Source organism: Argiope bruennichi, chromosome 4, assembly GCF_947563725.1.
Source record: "Argiope bruennichi chromosome 4, qqArgBrue1.1, whole genome shotgun sequence".
Taxonomy (NCBI): Eukaryota; Metazoa; Arthropoda; class Arachnida; order Araneae; family Araneidae; genus Argiope; species Argiope bruennichi.
Window position 1 is genome coordinate 69,413,083 of NC_079154.1, and position 18,152 is coordinate 69,431,234.

General features: G+C 27.6%; 1 protein-coding gene across 1 annotated transcript in view; it reads right to left on the reverse strand.

Moving 5' to 3' along the window:
- Positions 1–18,152, reverse strand: part of LOC129965894 (sodium-dependent nutrient amino acid transporter 1-like) — a 58,932-nt gene that overhangs the window by 15,955 nt on the left and 24,825 nt on the right. Inside the window, exons 2-7 of the mRNA XM_056080163.1 lie at positions 17,770–17,865; positions 16,329–16,485; positions 13,004–13,135; positions 5,418–5,566; positions 5,245–5,291; positions 1,593–1,722 (exon numbers count right to left, since the gene is read on the reverse strand). Of these exons, the coding sequence (XP_055936138.1) occupies positions 1,593–1,722; positions 5,245–5,291; positions 5,418–5,566; positions 13,004–13,135; positions 16,329–16,485; positions 17,770–17,865 (711 nt within the window). The remainder of the gene's footprint in view (positions 1–1,592; positions 1,723–5,244; positions 5,292–5,417; positions 5,567–13,003; positions 13,136–16,328; positions 16,486–17,769; positions 17,866–18,152) is intronic.

The window sequence follows — 18,152 nt, forward strand, 5'->3', positions numbered from 1 at the left end:
TGGTTAGGAATTCTACTTTAAGACAAACATATACTATGGAAATTTATGAAACAATTTATGTAAACTGAAAAACGTAATTTTCCTTACAGTAACATCTTTTTAAAATATTTGAATCAAATACTAGAAATAAAATTTATTTCATATCTGTTAATTAGCAGTCATTAATTTGTAACTCATGAGAAGGAAATATATATTATGGTCAATTTAAATTAAATCTCTAAACGTATAACTTGATATTCAATAAGTATATAACTTGATATTCAATAAGTAACTTGATATTCAAGTAAGAATTTGATAAAAGCAACCAAATCGCATGATATCACAGTGGCATTAACATTTTATTTTTTGCCTAACTTATTTCAGTTTGCAGGCTGTCTTTTGAGGTAACTTTCATATTTATCACGTAAAAACTTCAGACAGTTAGCAGAATCCCCATTAGTTTTCAACGAAGGTAGAAAATCACGCGATTAAATATTTAATAAGGCGATGAAAGCGGTTTTAACTTCAGTGCAATGATGAAATCTATTGCTAACCAGCGGAAATGCCCTCTTCCAAGCTTCCTCGCACACTCTCTAATAAAGCAGTTGTCCCACGAGATGTTAACTTTGGCGAGAATCTAGCATTTTTACTGAATTCTATCGTGTGATACCTGACGAGTCATTTGGCGATTAATCCATTTGCGTGTGGTTAATAGTATCCGAAAATCTAGTTTGTGTTTTAGATAAGGTTTCTCAACCGACTGAAACAAAACTTCGACGCAGGACACTCGTTATCATAAAATCTCCAAAGCCAAATTTGATATATTTAAAGCATTTTTTTTTTAGTTTGTTGAAAGCACAGATCGACGGACGGTTAATCCCTTGTTGCATAGATATCTACACTATAGATTCTAAATCTGTGTAACGAATTTTATCCGTCGAGCTTTCTTCGTTTTATAGTTATATTTGATCAATCTTACAGACTTCCTCTAAATCTGAACGGAATTTGCTGAAAATTTGACAGAAATTTACAAATTTGGTATAAAAGCAGAAAGCGAAATTTCATTCCATCTAGCTGAAAATATTTTTAAGGTATTTTTGTCACAGACAGACGTTTATCTTCCAAAAATGTTCTTTTCAAACACAGAGAGGTCTGAAAGCGTCGAGAGTAGTCAGAATCTCGAGTTCGAATTTTTTAACAATTGCAACACTTCCTCCATACTACGTATACAAGAAAGTAAAAAATAATTTTTTTTTTAATTTTCTGAAATGAAGAAAAATTTACACAGCAATTAAAGTGTCAACATTAAAAAAACATTTTTTTTTAAAATTTTAAAATAGCTTTTAAAATCAAATTCATGCCATAATATTTTTTAAAGTTATATTGAAAGAAATTAAAATTTCACTTAAATTTTAATAAATAAAAAAATTTTAAAATATCTCCTTGGAGTTCATATCTGAAGCATACTTTTACCGAATTTGATAGCTGTGGGTTTAAAGGTGAGTTTACAGAAGCGACGACACACACAAACACTTTCTTTTATAAGTATCAAATATTTCTGACTGTATAAATAAAAGCAAAGTCATTTCAAAGAAATGTTCCTTAATCCTTACCTTTCCCAGAGAGTTAGTACCCTGCATAACAGAGGCGTACACGATAATCCAAGTCAAAAGCAAACACAAAACTAATTTCCAACTTATGGATAAAAACTCCGCATCATCTGACTTTTGCAAAACCTCCTTCCTAAAACACACAAAATAATCTGATTACTAATTCCTCCTCTATATAGTCTGCATAATGTAAATATTAAGCAGACTTATCTTTTTAATTGAACGAGTTATTTATTATGTTCGCTATAATCTATGCTGTAAAGAACCAATGCCAAACGATATTTTCTAAAGCTGCCATTTTCGCCAAATATTTCAGAAAAATTTTGATAAATTAATTATTGAATTTTAAGTAATCTGTTGTGCTACAGATTCTGATTTATTTATTTTTTTATATTAAAAACTAAAAAAAAAATTTTATGTTAAAACTACTCAGCATAAGTACAGATCTTAGTATGAATCCGAAATTACATAAAATAATAGCTGGTTCTTTCTTGAATAACTGTGATTAATCTATTTAAGATATGGATGCACTCGAAAAATTTATTTTATTTTAAAATTTCACGACATTTATTTATTCTAATTATTTATTCTAATGTAAACACTTTTTTAATATTTTAGTAAAACCCCTTTAATGCTCAGACTTAACCCCTTTAATGCTTTTAATGGTTCAACATAAAATATGAAAGTCACCTGCATTAAGTTATGTTAAATATATATTTTATATAAACTAGAAATTTTCATTTGTTTAATGCAGAAATAAAATTTATTTGATATTCGCTGTTAAGACTGTCTGAAATTTATTTCTGGATTAAAATAAATATTTATTCAGTTTTAATCTAGCATATCAGAATTCTTTTTTTAATAACAATCAGCGGAAACTCATCGACTCAAAAGACAGAAACGGAGAAAGGTTAAAAAGTTAATTTTTAAACTTGCTTTTAAATTCTTAGGATATATGTCAGATTTTATCATATTTTTAACTGTATCAAGTAAACTAAATTAATATTTGCTGAATTTTTTTTTCCCTTTTTGATTAATTTTAAAATTCATTTTAAAAAGATGTTTTCATGTCTGAAAAAAAAGTTACTTTTGTTTAGATAATTTGTAGCAAAAGAATTGAGGGAGGCATTTTAATAATAGTTCAAAAACAAAATCTTTCATTGTAGAATATAAAAGTTAAACCATTATAAATATTAACTAATTAATAGTTTAAAAGAAGAAGAGGTAGTTTGAAAAAAGTATCTATATTTCATATTAGAAATGGAGTAACAATGGTAAAGTCACATGAATGCTATAATTTTATTTTTGAAGTTTATTTTGTCCACCAAATGATTTAGAATAGAAAATTGAATTTTTTCTATTCTGCAGCCCAAAGAATATTTTTCGAATTAATGTTCGCAGAAGAGCAATAAGCATCCACAAATTATCTAATTGCTCTTTCGGTATCATAGAACCTTTTTTTATAACTAATTACATAAGGCCAACAAAATCCTAATAAAGAAAAAACGACGAACTTCATGAAAAAAGAAAATTATATTTTGAAATAATCTGTATTATTGCTCAGCTCTGCAAGTCCTAATGAACTAGATGGCATTAATAATAGTATTGTTTAAAATTTTAAATTTTTAGAATAGATAGATTAAACTAAATATATAGAACTCTTTTGGCGCTTTTACAAATTATTTTTATACTATGATTAAAAATTCCAATTTCTTTCCATTTGTCAGTATCTAAAAAGTCTCACATTTCTTCTAAGTAAAATGCCAATGTCCTAAATATTTCAAGGGGGCCCTTCGTCTGGGCGTACCGTTTCTATTACCTTACATACATATGGATATTCTAAAAGTGCCTGTCGGGCCTCCTGTTCTAGTTTCATTTTTAATGATCACCTTCTTGTTTTACTTCCTAGTATAATACTGATATCGTTCTTTGACTCACAACATATAACCGGCGTCATTGGGCAGTCCCTAAACAACAAATGGCATATATAAAATGCAAAAACAGAAGGAAAATGTATTATTAAAATAAGAACTGAAAAGGTATTCCATTAATATAAAAATATAGCATTATCCTTAAAATGTGAAGAAAGGAAGCGATGAAAGCATTTTGACTATAAGTAATAAAACTTAATTTACTATTATTTAATTTAAATTACTGCTGATACATATATACATATGATATTTTCAGGTGTGGATATTATTTTTATTGAAATATTTAAAAATTAAACCTTTTAGCCATTTTAAAGAGAAAAAAACAGTACTTAATGTTATTTTAGATACATATTAATAATAAAATGTGAGTCAAATAACCATAAAAAAATCACATTACTTGTATTCACATTACTTTACCAGATTTTCGATATATATATATATATATATATATATATATATAAAGTCTTTGCAAAGATAACTCTGATTAAGAAAGCCAAAGTTTGTTCTTCAAAAACAACATAGGTTAATTTATATATCTTAATATTTTATAATAATATTTTTTATGCTTTTTAGTAGAATATAATTTTTTGTTGCCTCCCTTTCCTTTTCTTATGCAATAATCTTCATATAATAAGAGGTTTTTCTGATTTTTATTTTCTCACATACGAAAAATTACAAAATTGTACTGTAATTACAAAAAATGAAAGAAAAAACACTGCAATTGACTCAACTTTCGACCAAATGTTTAGTCATTTTTGAAGTTTTTGAACATCTTGAGTCAAGTTAAAAATTATATTCAAAAATAAAATCTTTTTTTAAATATAGATATGTAATCATTAAAAAGACAATAATTATTTCTGTCAGTATGCAAAAATTTAAGGTATTTTTGTACTGATTTTAACATAAAACTGGCATGTGATTTAAAAATTTAGTAAATTAGAAGATTGATTTGAATACTTGATACTTGATTGATTTGAATACAGCAATACAAGATATTGCTGCAAAAGTTTAGTTAGAAATTCTTTTAAATATTTGTGAAATTTGATTCTATTCGACAATTAGCTCTGTATCCTTAAAAAAAATAACTTTTAAAGTGTGAAAATCCTATTTAGCAATAACATTTTCGAAAGTTATAGTTACTAAATTGTGCATCTTTTTTAGTTCTATAAAATTTAAAAAAAAAATCTATTTGTGTATTCCCACTCCAAAATAACAACCAATCAAAGTTGGCTCTAATTTATTGGTAAATTATATTATATTGTCAGTACCAACTGAAAGAACCTGTACAGAATCATTAAATACAGTTTGCAAAGTGTAGTCTAAATAGCTATTTTTTAATACTACAAAAAAATAACGGAATAAAATTTCAAATAATATTTATTCTAAACCCTTAATTGATACTGAATAAGTGTACTTATTTGCTTTAACGTTATTGACAATATCTTCAATAAAATACTTCTGAAACTCCAAAAGGAATTATGAAATTTTCCTGTAAGCGCCTATATTTTGGGAACTTTTAAATAATTAAAGTTTTAAAAACAGAATCTCTTAATCTACTTATTCGGTTCCCATAAATCGACGGAAGATGGATTATTTATTGTTATTAGTAAATTCAGAGAGAATGCTCTTTAGTTTCATTACTAGAAAACGCTTCTGTTTCAAAAGGAAAATATAATGCAAGAGATAAAATATACTTAATGAAATTTCCGTGAAAAGATACTTACATCCAGAAGTACTCCGTCGGAGGTTTTCCATCTGAGGTTGTTCCATTCTAAAATTAGAAAAAAAAAAGGCGCTGTCTGAAATAATAATGATTATGAATTGACTAGATACTCTAAAAATAAACAACTGCTTTTAAGTTAATGGGAATTCCATTTAGATCAAATATCAAATTTACCTCATTAAATGTTCCATTAGGAAAATGGCATTCAGTCCAAGGTAGGCACGATTGCATCGAAGCAAAAATATAAAATATGCTGAGAGCCATTAAATAGTTGTAAAAGATGAGGACGTAAGCTATGGAAACCACCTGAGCATATCCGATACCTAATTAAAAGAAAACTACTGTCACTGAATTATCTGTTTAGTAACATTATTGAGAAAGTAAGACCACTTTTAAAAGGACGAACATTTAAAAAAGGAAGCCGATGAAATGGTGTTCATCAGCTTCTATTTCATCTGTTGCGTAAATAAGGAAAGTAGATGAAACAGATAAATAAAAATAATTATGTCATATTTTTGTATTATATAATTATGTATATATATTCGATAAAATAGTGTTAATTTAGCTCATTTATTACAGAAACATAGAGAGTAGATAAAACAGAAAAATACATATATCACATTTTTGTTTTATTTTGAAATATTTATTACTATATACTATTTATTGTATCAGCTTAATTAGAGACATTTTCTCTCTTTTTTTAATTTAACTACATCTTTTTAAAAATGAATTTTCGAACCAGTTTCCCCCTCCTGTATGTGTTAGAATTTAAGAATTTAGATTGTTTGTTTATTCTTACTACACAAGTCCATTTAGGAAGGTATCGCAGATTAAGAGATGAGAAACTCCTGTTTGAAGGCTTGAAATTTCTATGACCACCAGAGAGATTAGCTCCCGCCTCATAGAAACAGTGGGCGAAAAAAGCCCGGTGATGACAGAAATGGCAAGCAATGGCAATCAGGATTCGACCATAATTCTCACCCATTGCTTTCGCGGCGTCAATCAAATCCGCATGCCTTAAGGCAATGCAAAGTCACTCCAATATGATATTCTCCATGATACGATATTATTTCAATATTTTCAGTCTTAATTATCAATTTTAGGATTAATCTAATAAAATTTTGATTCCATATAAGTGACTCCATTTGTTAGGGATTTTGAGAAATTATATAGGATTATTATAATATTTATAATTAGCTTCCTTTCAGATCAGTTCATTCGTCGGGATTATTGCTTCTTAAAAATTTCAAGTAAATATTTTGTGTAACATGGATATAGTGACATTCTCAACAAAATATTTTTAAGTTAAAATTTTGATAGACATATACTATTATATAAATCTTATACTATTTTGCTCATTATGCTACTCATTTCTCTAATTTTCTGTCTATTTCATTGTATGTCCAAAAAAAATGCAGTAGGTTTTAAAAATGAGTGAACTTTAAAAAATTTTCCCCGTTACTTGATTCTATAATGAAACTTTAATTGTAACTTCAACAAAGTTTCTTAAATTATTTTACAAATTTATTAATTTTATTAAATTATATCTCATACTGAAACCTCCTAAACATAAAAAATGAGCCTAATAATCCTACGACTTGGATCATCAAAATGAAAATAAGGTTAGGATGTTATATTAAAAGAAACAATAAAAATTATTCCTTTATAAAAAATATTCAAGCATATTTTACTGCAATATGTTTCCAACAAAACATATTGAAGTAAAATATATTTTTAAAATTATTTTAATTCATTAAAAATTGCAAATCTATACGTTATAAAAGTTGATATAATGGAAAAAAATTTTTTATTTTTATTTTAAGATGATATATAAATCATTTTAGAGTTATAATATTTTTTAGAAGTTATCGCGAAAGAAAGTCAAAGTTTCATTTAATTTTTAGTTATTTAAAATTTTAAATAAAATTTCAAAAAAATTCTCTTCGAGTTACACATTTTCACTTCCAAAGTCTATTTGTGCCAAATGTGGTAGCATCTTTGCCAAACGGTCTCGTTTGTACAAGACCTGTATTGCAACCTACACATATACATTAATTTTTAATTTCTCGTATATAGTATAGTAACCTTCAAGAATTTGAATATAGTATAGTAACCTCGGGATTGAAGAATTCCTGCGTTTTAGACCTCCCTGTGTTCGAGAAACACGTATCTGGGAAATGCCCGCCTGTCTATCTATAACAAAGGTAATTCCAAAACGATATGAGCTAGACGGTTAAATTTGGTATACGGTATTTACATCAAATTTTCAGATTTCTACCAAATTTTGAGTAAAATATGTTCAGAAGAAATCCATCTATCAGATTGTTCGAATATAATTTAACACGATAACTAAAAAGCGAAGAGATCTAGAGTGATAAAATTCAGTACACAGATTTAACATCTATAGTGAAGACAACTGTTAAGTTTTGAATCAAATCCAACTACGGGTTGACTGTTTGTTGGTCTGTACTTAGAATAATAAGAAATAAGTAATAACAAATTTCTCTTAGAAATTTTAAGAATTGAGACTAAAAAATTTATATCCGATGTTCTAATTCCATTATATTTCCCAAATTTTTATTACTCATAGAGACAGTATCACAAATTAAAAATCACAAAATAGAAGACATCTTTTTAAAAAAAATTCACAGGTTAGTACACAGATAAAAACATATTTTTAAAAACAGTTTTTACTACACTTTGTTCCACATTGTAGCTGATATAGATTTATATTTATACTTTTTAGAGCGATTAAATATATATTTTATTGAATAAATTTATTGTTATTAAACAATTTCTTCCTCGTGCGGTGTTTTTTTTTTTTTTAACTTCAATTAAAATGTCACCTAACATCATCTATGTCCTTCAGTCAACAAATATGGCAGTCAATTCACAAAAAAATGCCACTCCATATCCTTGAGGCTAGAATAATAAGATCCTTGATCACTTGAGTAGGCATCGAATGGAAATAGCATGCGTGAGAGTTCAACTGAAATTCATATGCATATGTGACTGAAAGATAACTATCTAAAATCAAAAGCAATGACGCAGGAAAAAAATTCGGATATAGAGTAAAAAAACACACACCCACGAAGAATACATACACAAAGGAATATAATAAACAAATGCGACATAAAACACAAAAAATGGGCAAAAAAACATAATATGAATACATGACAAACTAAAATACAAACAAGTAAATAAAAAAAAACCTTCAAAGGATGTGCAAATTGAATAATATCACTTCAAAAAACTTAAATAGTTGGCTTTTGAATCAACTTTGAAAAACGCTATTGTCATCTTGTCATTTGTAGGGCGAATAATATGATTTTATTCTGGGAAGGTCACTCTCTGGAACTAAGTTAACCGCAATTTCAATTCTGGTTTCTACATCCGTCAAGAGCATAATAAATGCTGGATCTGGATTTCATGGCTATAATTCGATTGGTTAAATAAGCATGAGGGTATTTAACATAGGGTCCATGGCGGGGAAAAACATTTCTCTTTATCTTATGATAAAGAAGAGTCTTTTCCCTTGGCTTATTGAGTGATAAACTTTCGATAAAATGTTATAAATGTTCTATATTATTATTGTCTCATTAAAACTGTTATTTGCCTAGAAAAGTTTCTTGAGACACAGCTCACGTGATACTATAGTCACATGAAAATCCTATTGCGTAAATCATCAAATTCCTGATTACACGTTATCTTAGGCTGCCTAACTTCTAAATGCAAGTTGAATAAGGAAATCTAAAATTAAATAGGAGCACGACTTCAAATTAATTTGTACTGATTTCGAACTTTTATCAAAATTCACATCATTCAATAAAAAAGTTATATCCAGAATTTTTGCATTAGTATAATCACACATTGACTACTCTGCCCTGAGGCACACTTATAAAATCTAATTGACAGGACTTCCGCGACAGCATTGGTGGAAACTAAGATTGATTCCTAAGGACCATCACCGGCCACGATACAACCCCTCTCGGGGGTAGCACATCCCGTCATCGGTAGAGGCGGGACTATCCTGAGCCATTGTCTAAGAGTTGTTTACTCCATCTAAACAGATCTGAACACTATAATATAAAGGAAAATTCTATCACTCGCGGGTAATTTATTGAACAGAATTGCTATTGAAAAAAAGTTTATTACATACTGGTTTAGCCAACGCAAAGGAAAGAAAATAATAATCTAAAAGCAAGTAAGTCAACGGAGTTACAGCCATTTTATCCGCCAAAATTTACACCAATACACCTCTTACGTCCTGGGAACAAACACATTTCTCGTAAGTGCCACAAGTTGTTATATAAGAATCTAAAACTCAGGGAGTTTTAATTCCATTAGTTATTTCTCATTTATGTCAAGTTAGACTTTTGAAAGTTCGAAAATAATAAGAAAATCAATGCAGAAAAGAAATTAAGGTAGATACGACCATTTTGTTACCACAATGTGAGAAAATGCGTAATGGTTAGAAAGTTCATATATTCGCTAATTATATTAAATAAAATTTGCTCATTAAATTATTATGTAATTTAACATTTATTTATATTTACCTGAATTATACAAAAATTATTAACTATTTTGGAAAAAAAAATACTTATATTTTTAAAAATTCCTGGACTCAGCAAGAGCCCCGAGAATTGAAAAAAAAATTGAGAATCAGTGATTTAAACAACTTGATAATTCAGAATAAATTCGTATAGTTATGAAAATGTTAGTAAAGAGATTTTTTTTCACTTTTTAGCAAACAAAAAATTGCATTTCAAGCCACGTATAAGTGCATCGACAAAACAGCAAATTTCTCTAGAAAAACGTTTTACCAAATAAGTATAAAAAAATTAGATATTACTTAAATGTTTTATTAAGGTTTTATTTTCTTTTTAACAATATGAACGTGGTGTTGGAGTAAAACTGTATTCAAGAATTGATATAAATAATTTTTTTGTAAATTGCTTTCGTACATTTTGATCATATATTAAAAAAAAGGAAAAGTTATAACACGTTTTTACAGTTAATGATTTTTTATTAGATTTCTTTTAAATTTATGTTCTTGATAAATTATCTTAACTGTCCTTATACCTTGCGTAGTAAACTGATGATGCAATAAATTGTAATGTCAGTAATTTTTGTTAATAATTGGGAGAAAGATGACTTTCAAATTGTTTCTCATTGCAAATTTCCAAACATTATCTCAAATAATCTTAAAACGTAACTTTTCTGTGCAAAATATCCATGCAGTAACTTTTTCAGTGCCTTTTCTTCAAAATATATCTTAAAAGGTGATAAGGTGAATAGTAACAATATTTTTTTCAGAAACGTTTCGTCTCAAAATTTATCTTAAGTTGCCGCAGGAAATGATCGCTCACAAACTGCAAGAAAACCTTATATATATATATATATATATTAATGGTAGCAATTAATATTCATATTTGTACTTTCTGCATAATTAAAAAAAATACCTAAAAAGTATTACATTTTAATTTTTAAATGAAAAAAAAACTTTCCTTGGTTGTTATTCTTTTTTAATCTCTGTAGGCCTGTAGGCTGTATGTCTTATCCGTAATTATGTCTTCGCTATCACGGGTGAGACAAATGTCCAACCTTATCTGTCAAGCTAAAGAGTAGAGACATCCATATTGCCCAAGCTAAGCCCATATTGCGTACGTATAAAAGTAATTTCGAACACCCAGGGTTTTTCTATCATAAATTACCATTAGGGCACAAAACATCAACCGATTAAAAATTTGTCCATGGCTTTCTTCTTAATGGCACGACTAAATCCTTCTTCTGTCACAAACTCTAAAGAAATATTTAATTAGACAATAGCGCAATGGCCTCTTTAAAATTAAGTTCATAATTATTCATGTCAAGGAACAGGTTGGAGCGCACATTTGCATATTCGCTGAGTTCATTCTGTTCTAAAATAACGAACGCCTTCAACTAATTTTAGTCATTCCCCGCAGGTAGGATATTGAGAAACGGTTTTTCCACCTGTAGAGTATAAAGTGAGGAGTTGTAAGGTTACCGAAAGAACCATTTCCAAATCTGAAATTATTTGCGGCCTTTATTTGGGTCATTTTTTAAATATTTATAATTAGGAATGGTTAATATGATTGAGACATTATTGTTATGAAAAAACTTACTTTATATTCGGAGTTTGCTTTTAAGATATTTCCAGTTATTTCAGTACTTTCTTATTCTTTTGAATTTAATATGTTTTGTTTAGTCAATAAATTGTTCTATTTCTTGACTAAAGTTATTATTTTTGAAGATACTAAATAATTTATTTCTTGACTAAAAATTAATTATTATTCTTTTTAAAGAAGTAAAGGAGGTTTATATTCTGTACTAACGTCATTATAATATTTGTTTTTATGAGTCCAGTGGCATTAAAATAAAAACAAGTAATATGTATTTAAAAAAATTTTAAGTCAATTCCTACTTAGGCCAACATTTTTTTTTATTTTAGATATTTTTTATTATTTATATATATCTTATATTATTTATGATCGGGTGTCGCGTCAGTAATCTCAGAGCTTGGCGACAAACTGGGTAACCATCTGAAGAGAGTGAAAAGACTTTTTACATTTTTAAATTCTTTTTAATCCATCGGGAAAGCATAATTATTTACAAGAAGGCACGGACATGGCACGTCCGTCACAACGCGGCATAAAAGCGGAAGTGGGGAAGAAGGCTGAAATAAATTATCCCTCGTCTTATATAACCAGAGAAATTGATAGGGAAAATATTTCTTCATAGTGCCAATATATTAATAAGATTCTGAAGGGGATTTCTGACGCATGTCATCACAAGTAAGGGAAACACAGGGATCTTTAAAAAAGACTGTGCTTACTGGACATTTGTCTATCGCTTCAGCGGAGAGTGGGAAAGTGTCGGCGTTTAGTCGATTCAGCAATTTTATAAAGCTTCTCTTGAATTAATTAAGTAGAGAAAGTGGAATTCGATCACGAAATAAGAGAATATTTTTAGAATGAAGTTACTATGGGCTAAATTAAAATAAAATCTTGGAAATTAATTAAATTGTTGTTTAATTAAACCGTTTGAATTTTGTTTCTAAGTTTAATTTTTGGGAATTTCTGCTGATTTTTATATTTGTATTTATATACATTTTAATACTATTTTACAAATTGAAAAATTATTTTCACAAATTCTTATCTCTAGTAGAATTTTCTTACGAAATACCTCATACATTAAAATATATTTTTTATGTTCTGTTTAAATTTAGTATAATAATTTTTATACATGTTCTGCAGTTTCTGAACAAGAGAATAAGTAATCTATTCATTTAGAAATATTCTATAGTTGTTTTAATGCTTCACAATTCGAAAAAATCGAAAATTTCGTGTTATTTATCAGTTGGACAAGAGGGGTTTAAGAAAATTTAAATAATGATTAGGAATGCTTATTTTTAGTTCAGGTATTAGATAATCTAGTTTTTTAAGCTCGCAGCAAAATTTTATGCAAATTATTTGACAAACATTTAAACTAAAAGGTTTAGTTTATATTATAATATTTTTTTGTCTTTTTAGTTAGGTGTTTATAAAACAATTTGCTTAAAATTTTGAAGCTTTTTGACATTTAGCTGCTATATTTAGGTTTCATACATGTTTTTTCAAATGTTTATGCAAAACTTAAAAAGAAAATATAACTATTTTAAATGTATTTCATGTATTTCAAAAATAACATCCCAAGCCTTGTCACATACCTTTCAAAGAAAACCTAAAATTTACTCGTACCTTTGAATGCCGGGACCATTCTCCAAACTTTGATAGGGCCTTGACTCGAAAACTGACCAAGGATGAGTTCTAAGTAGTAGAGCGGTCTGCCAATAATAAACAGCAGCAATAAATAGGGTATCAAAAAAGCACCTAAAATTGACAGAAAGATATTTTCAACAAAACACAAACTGCTTTTGGAAGAAAACTGTATTATATAGTTTCATTGTTTTATTTTAAAAGCAAATACTTTTTACATATCTCGATTTAGCAAATCACTTTTTTTATTCATCTCTTTTAAATTTAAATGCTTATTTTTTACAAATGTTTTTAAAATATTTATAATGTAATTCTTATTTTTATTTTATTATTTAAACTACATAATAGAAAAAATAAATAACTATTATGGGAATGAATTAAAATAATATTTGGTAGCATTAACTCACCATTAACCACATCAATGTGGAAAGAAAATTGAATATGTAAATGTTTTATTTAAATCAAAGAACAATGTAAATTTGGTAGAGAAAAAAAATGGATAAAAAGTAGAGATTACTTCTTCATGTCCAAAGATTTAAAAAATTAGTTTTCCAGAGAAAATATATGTTTATATGTATTTGGTTAAAATTTCGTTCCAGCTATAAAAGTAGTTTAGAAAAAAAATATGTACGATTATTAGAATGAAATCATAATATAAATCGCCTGACAATACGTGTTTTTTTGTTTAATGCGTTCCAAAAATTCATCTGATGCCATTTTATAATTAGAAAATGTAGTTGTGATGATTGTTCATTCAATTCATTTCTCACACATTTTTTTTTATTATTTCAATTTTAATGTTATGTTAATATTACCATCAGTTTTGTATTTAAAAAGTAGTATTTAACATAAAGAACGAATATTTCTCATTTGTTGAAATAATCGAATATTCTATAAGAATTTGAAAACCTCGTTTAACTAACTTTTAAACAATTTATTTTTGTCCGAAAAGAACATTAAAAAAAAGATTTAAATTACTGTCAGTGCAAGCTAGTATTCGTTTATTTAAGACTAGCCGCCTTTGACAACCATCCAGTTCGTCAATCTTAATGCTCGTTAAAATTTAAATAATTAAATATTTTATGTAAGTTCTACTTTAATGGCTTCTTTGTGAAAATATTTTAAAACTTCAAATTTTGATAGTCATATAATTCACTCATAATATTATAAAGGCCTTCAGTCATAACGTAATATGTATCTCTCTAATTTTCTGTTAGCTCCCGTAGAATTTAAGCTTTAAATTAAAATGGGAATGATTAATCTGTAATTAATATAATAATATTTTTTACGGAAACAAAGCATTTTTTTTATAATATGATTATTGAAAACAGAGTCACTAAGCATTTAAACCTTATGGCACTAAAGAATATCTTTCTGAATTTATGTAATATCTCAAGAATTTGCCAGCAAAATTTTCTCAGATTCATTATGAGCAGATCGATTAATTAACAATGTTTAATTTTAAATGCATCAAATACTAAGAAAATAAATAGAATCATTTAAAATAATCGGTCGAAAACTGGTTTAAAAAAACTACTTAAAAAACGATGTACTTCAAACTATAAGCATATACAAAAGTTATATAACAAACATAAATATAATTTAATTGCAAAAGCAAACAACTAACCTAAAAATAATTTAAATCAAGTCCGCATCCGTTGAAATTATTTCTCAACAATCAGAACACAATGCGCATGCATGAATTTTCAACGCTAGTTATGGAAACGCAAATGCTTGAATTTTTCTACACCAGTTGGGGTAACGCTATGAAGATTAGAAATTTTTAATTTCTTTTATTCTGTTTTATTTTAATTCAAAAGTACTTCAGAATGAACTGAAATATCGATTAATTAACAATGTTTAATTTTAAATGCATCGAACATTAAGAAAATAAGCAGAATCTTTGAAAGAATCGTCCGAAAATTTACTAAGCCTAACCTCTTTAGCATGGGAAAAAAACTGAAGCTTTACTCATTTAGCGGTGGGGAAAATGAAAAGATTTTTTGGCGGGAAAGTTAGTTTTTAATTAATAATTAAAATTCTTATTAAAAATTCAAAAAAGGGACCACAGGTGCACATTCACGACCTCCAAATTATACATGTACCAAATTTGGTAGCTGTAGGTCAAACGGTCTGCCTGTACAGCGCCAACACACAAACACACACACACATTGAGCTTTATTATAAGTATAGATAATACTTTATGATTGCGTCTTGCAAAACATGGAATCAACTCATAACTGTGGATTCACTCCATAATCTAGATCGATTTTATTGCAATAATTATCATCCTTTCTTTCCCTTTAAAACTCTTTATAAAAAATATAAACTTTTTAAAAAATAATAAAAATTTCTTCGTTTTTTTTTTTTTTTTTTTGCTCACATTTTTTAACAATGCAACTTTTTTCCTTTGGTTTAAGTATTATATAACTGAAATGACTTTGGTCTATTTAGTCTACTACCGAAGAGCAATTAGATGGGGGAGGGGGGGGGGGTTCCATTGTATTTTAAAATTGGTAAGTGAAATTGTTAAACAAGTAATTCATCCATAATTAGGTCACAAAAATGCGATTCACTATATAAATACTGTGCAAGTTCAACCTAAATCTAGTTATAATAAATATTAATAAGTGAGAACTTTGTATCATCAAATTAAAATAAAATTAATTCGATATAATTTTTAGTTTTTTTTAAGAAAAGAGCGAAAAAAATTTTATTTAAGACACGGTTCAAAAAATATTTCAATGAAAAAAGAAAGTTTTTTTTTTTCATAAGAATTTTCACGAAAAAAAAGTTTGAAATCAGTAAAAGAAAACGATCTGGGTCAGAATACATTTTTTTTTTTTTTTTTTTTTTACTTGAGGAAGAGGTTGATTGCCATTTTATAATAAACAGGAGTTGCGGCACGTGTGACGCACGTGTACAGCTGCAAATAACTTATTAAAAGTTTTTTTGGAAAATGTCGCAGAGATTTGTAACTCATTTATGAAATTACACGTATTCTCATAATTAATAGAAAATGAAATAATACAAATCCAGTGCCTAAATTCTTTGATTGCACTTGATTGTTTATTTGCTAAATCTTTTCCCAATTTATACGTTATCAAACGAACGAGGCAATTATTATACATCACTAAATGCAACCATACTATATTAGATTTTTTTTTCTCATTTTACAACTATTTTTTTATATTTTGCATGAAAATCTTAAAAGATTCTCATTGTATGCAAATTGTCTTTCTCAATAAATTACCTTCCTTGAAAACAAAAGCTGTAGCAATTGTAATATTATATAGCATTCACCTACCTCCTCCATTGTTGTAAGCCACATTTGGAAATCGCCAAATGTTCCCAAGACCGACAGACATGGAAAGGCACAGTAGTAAACTTTGAATTCCTTTGGACCAGGTGGCTCTTTCCGGATTCTCATCTTCTTTGATCGGGACTTTAGGCTGCTCACTGAACTGAAATGAAATCATAAAATTTTCAGATTTTTTAGAGCTAAAAAAGTTTTTATTAATTCGTATTTTGAAAAGATTTATCAAGAATAACATGAATCTGCACATTTGCTCACAACTCCATTTTTTCATAATTTTCATACATTTCATTCTTATAATTATTATTAAATCTTTTTTTCTTATAATTGTTATTAAATCTTTTTATTCTTATAATTATTATTAAATCCTTTTATTCCTATAATTATTATTAATTCTTTATATTTTTATAATTAATATTAATTCTTATCATTCTTCAAATTTAACACAATATTAAACGTTTTCTTTGGTGATATTTTTACTTTCTCGAATACAAAGCAATACAATGCATTATCAACAATTTCTGCTTCAAGATGAATCGCCAAGCTCCAATCTTCGCTGAGGCCAAAAAAAGCAATGTTTACAATTACGTCATTTTTATTTCTATGTGGATGCAATAAATTCTGTTACTAGAACTAAGGAATAAAATTATAGATTTGATTCAAATTTTATAATAATTCCACTCAGAGGTCCTATCTGTTCATTCATACTTGCATGCAGAATCCAAAATGCAACAAGTTGTATGACGGTACTCAGTATATGATTTATACGCAAAAATTGCTAATAAGAATAAGAATAAGTACTTAATCCGACGAAGTGATTAGCTCCTCTTATATATATATATATGAAATGGTTAACTCTAAAATAAAGTATTTGGGTAAATTAATGTATGTTATACCATTACACTAATTTATAGACCTCTATCTAATGTTAAATTAATCCATCAATGACTAACCTCTCCATTTTGCAGTCTATTCCTGCGTATGATCACAATAACTCAGAATGTTAACAGGATAGCTGACATTTGGTATATAGCGACGAAATATGAACCAAATATGAATAACTAATTGAAATCTTTCCACATATTCGGTCAATGGGAAAAGACACAAAATCTATACTCGGTTCTATACTTTTCTTGTCACATAAAACAAAATGCATTTGATTGTCTGACTAGAAAAGAAATTGAGTGGATAATGTTAAGTTTTTTATGAATTCGCTACTTAAAATTTTTACTCATTGAAAATCTTTAGTTAATTGCTCACATAAATAAACTTTTTTTACTACTTTGAGCGCTTACAAACTAGCAAAAAAGGCGTTTCATTTAAAAATGTAAGATAAAATTTGATTTATACCGGTTTGACAAAGAAATCATGCTATTGACTTCAAATCTATTTTAGTTTTCTTAAGTAAACCACATGAAAAACCACAACTGACCTGCGAAATAGAGATCCGAGGCACTGCAAAACTGTCTCGACTATTCCGTTGCTTTTCAAGGTCGTATGAACTGGAACTGAATCCCAGATTAAGAGCCTGAAAATAAATGACACAATTCTAGTTAATTATTTAATGATGTTGCATTTGGAAATAAGAAAAAAGACACAAATGAATGTTTATTTCATAATATATAATATTTATAAAATTTCAATATTAATTTCAAATTTAAACGAAAAAATGAAATTCTCCTCCATAAGAAAAATAAGGAAAAAAACTTTTTCTTTGGTAAACGAGAAAAATATTTGAATTTGATGATTTCAACGAATTTATTTCCCGATATGAATATAATAAAATCCACTTATCTTTTCCAATCCTGTATAAAA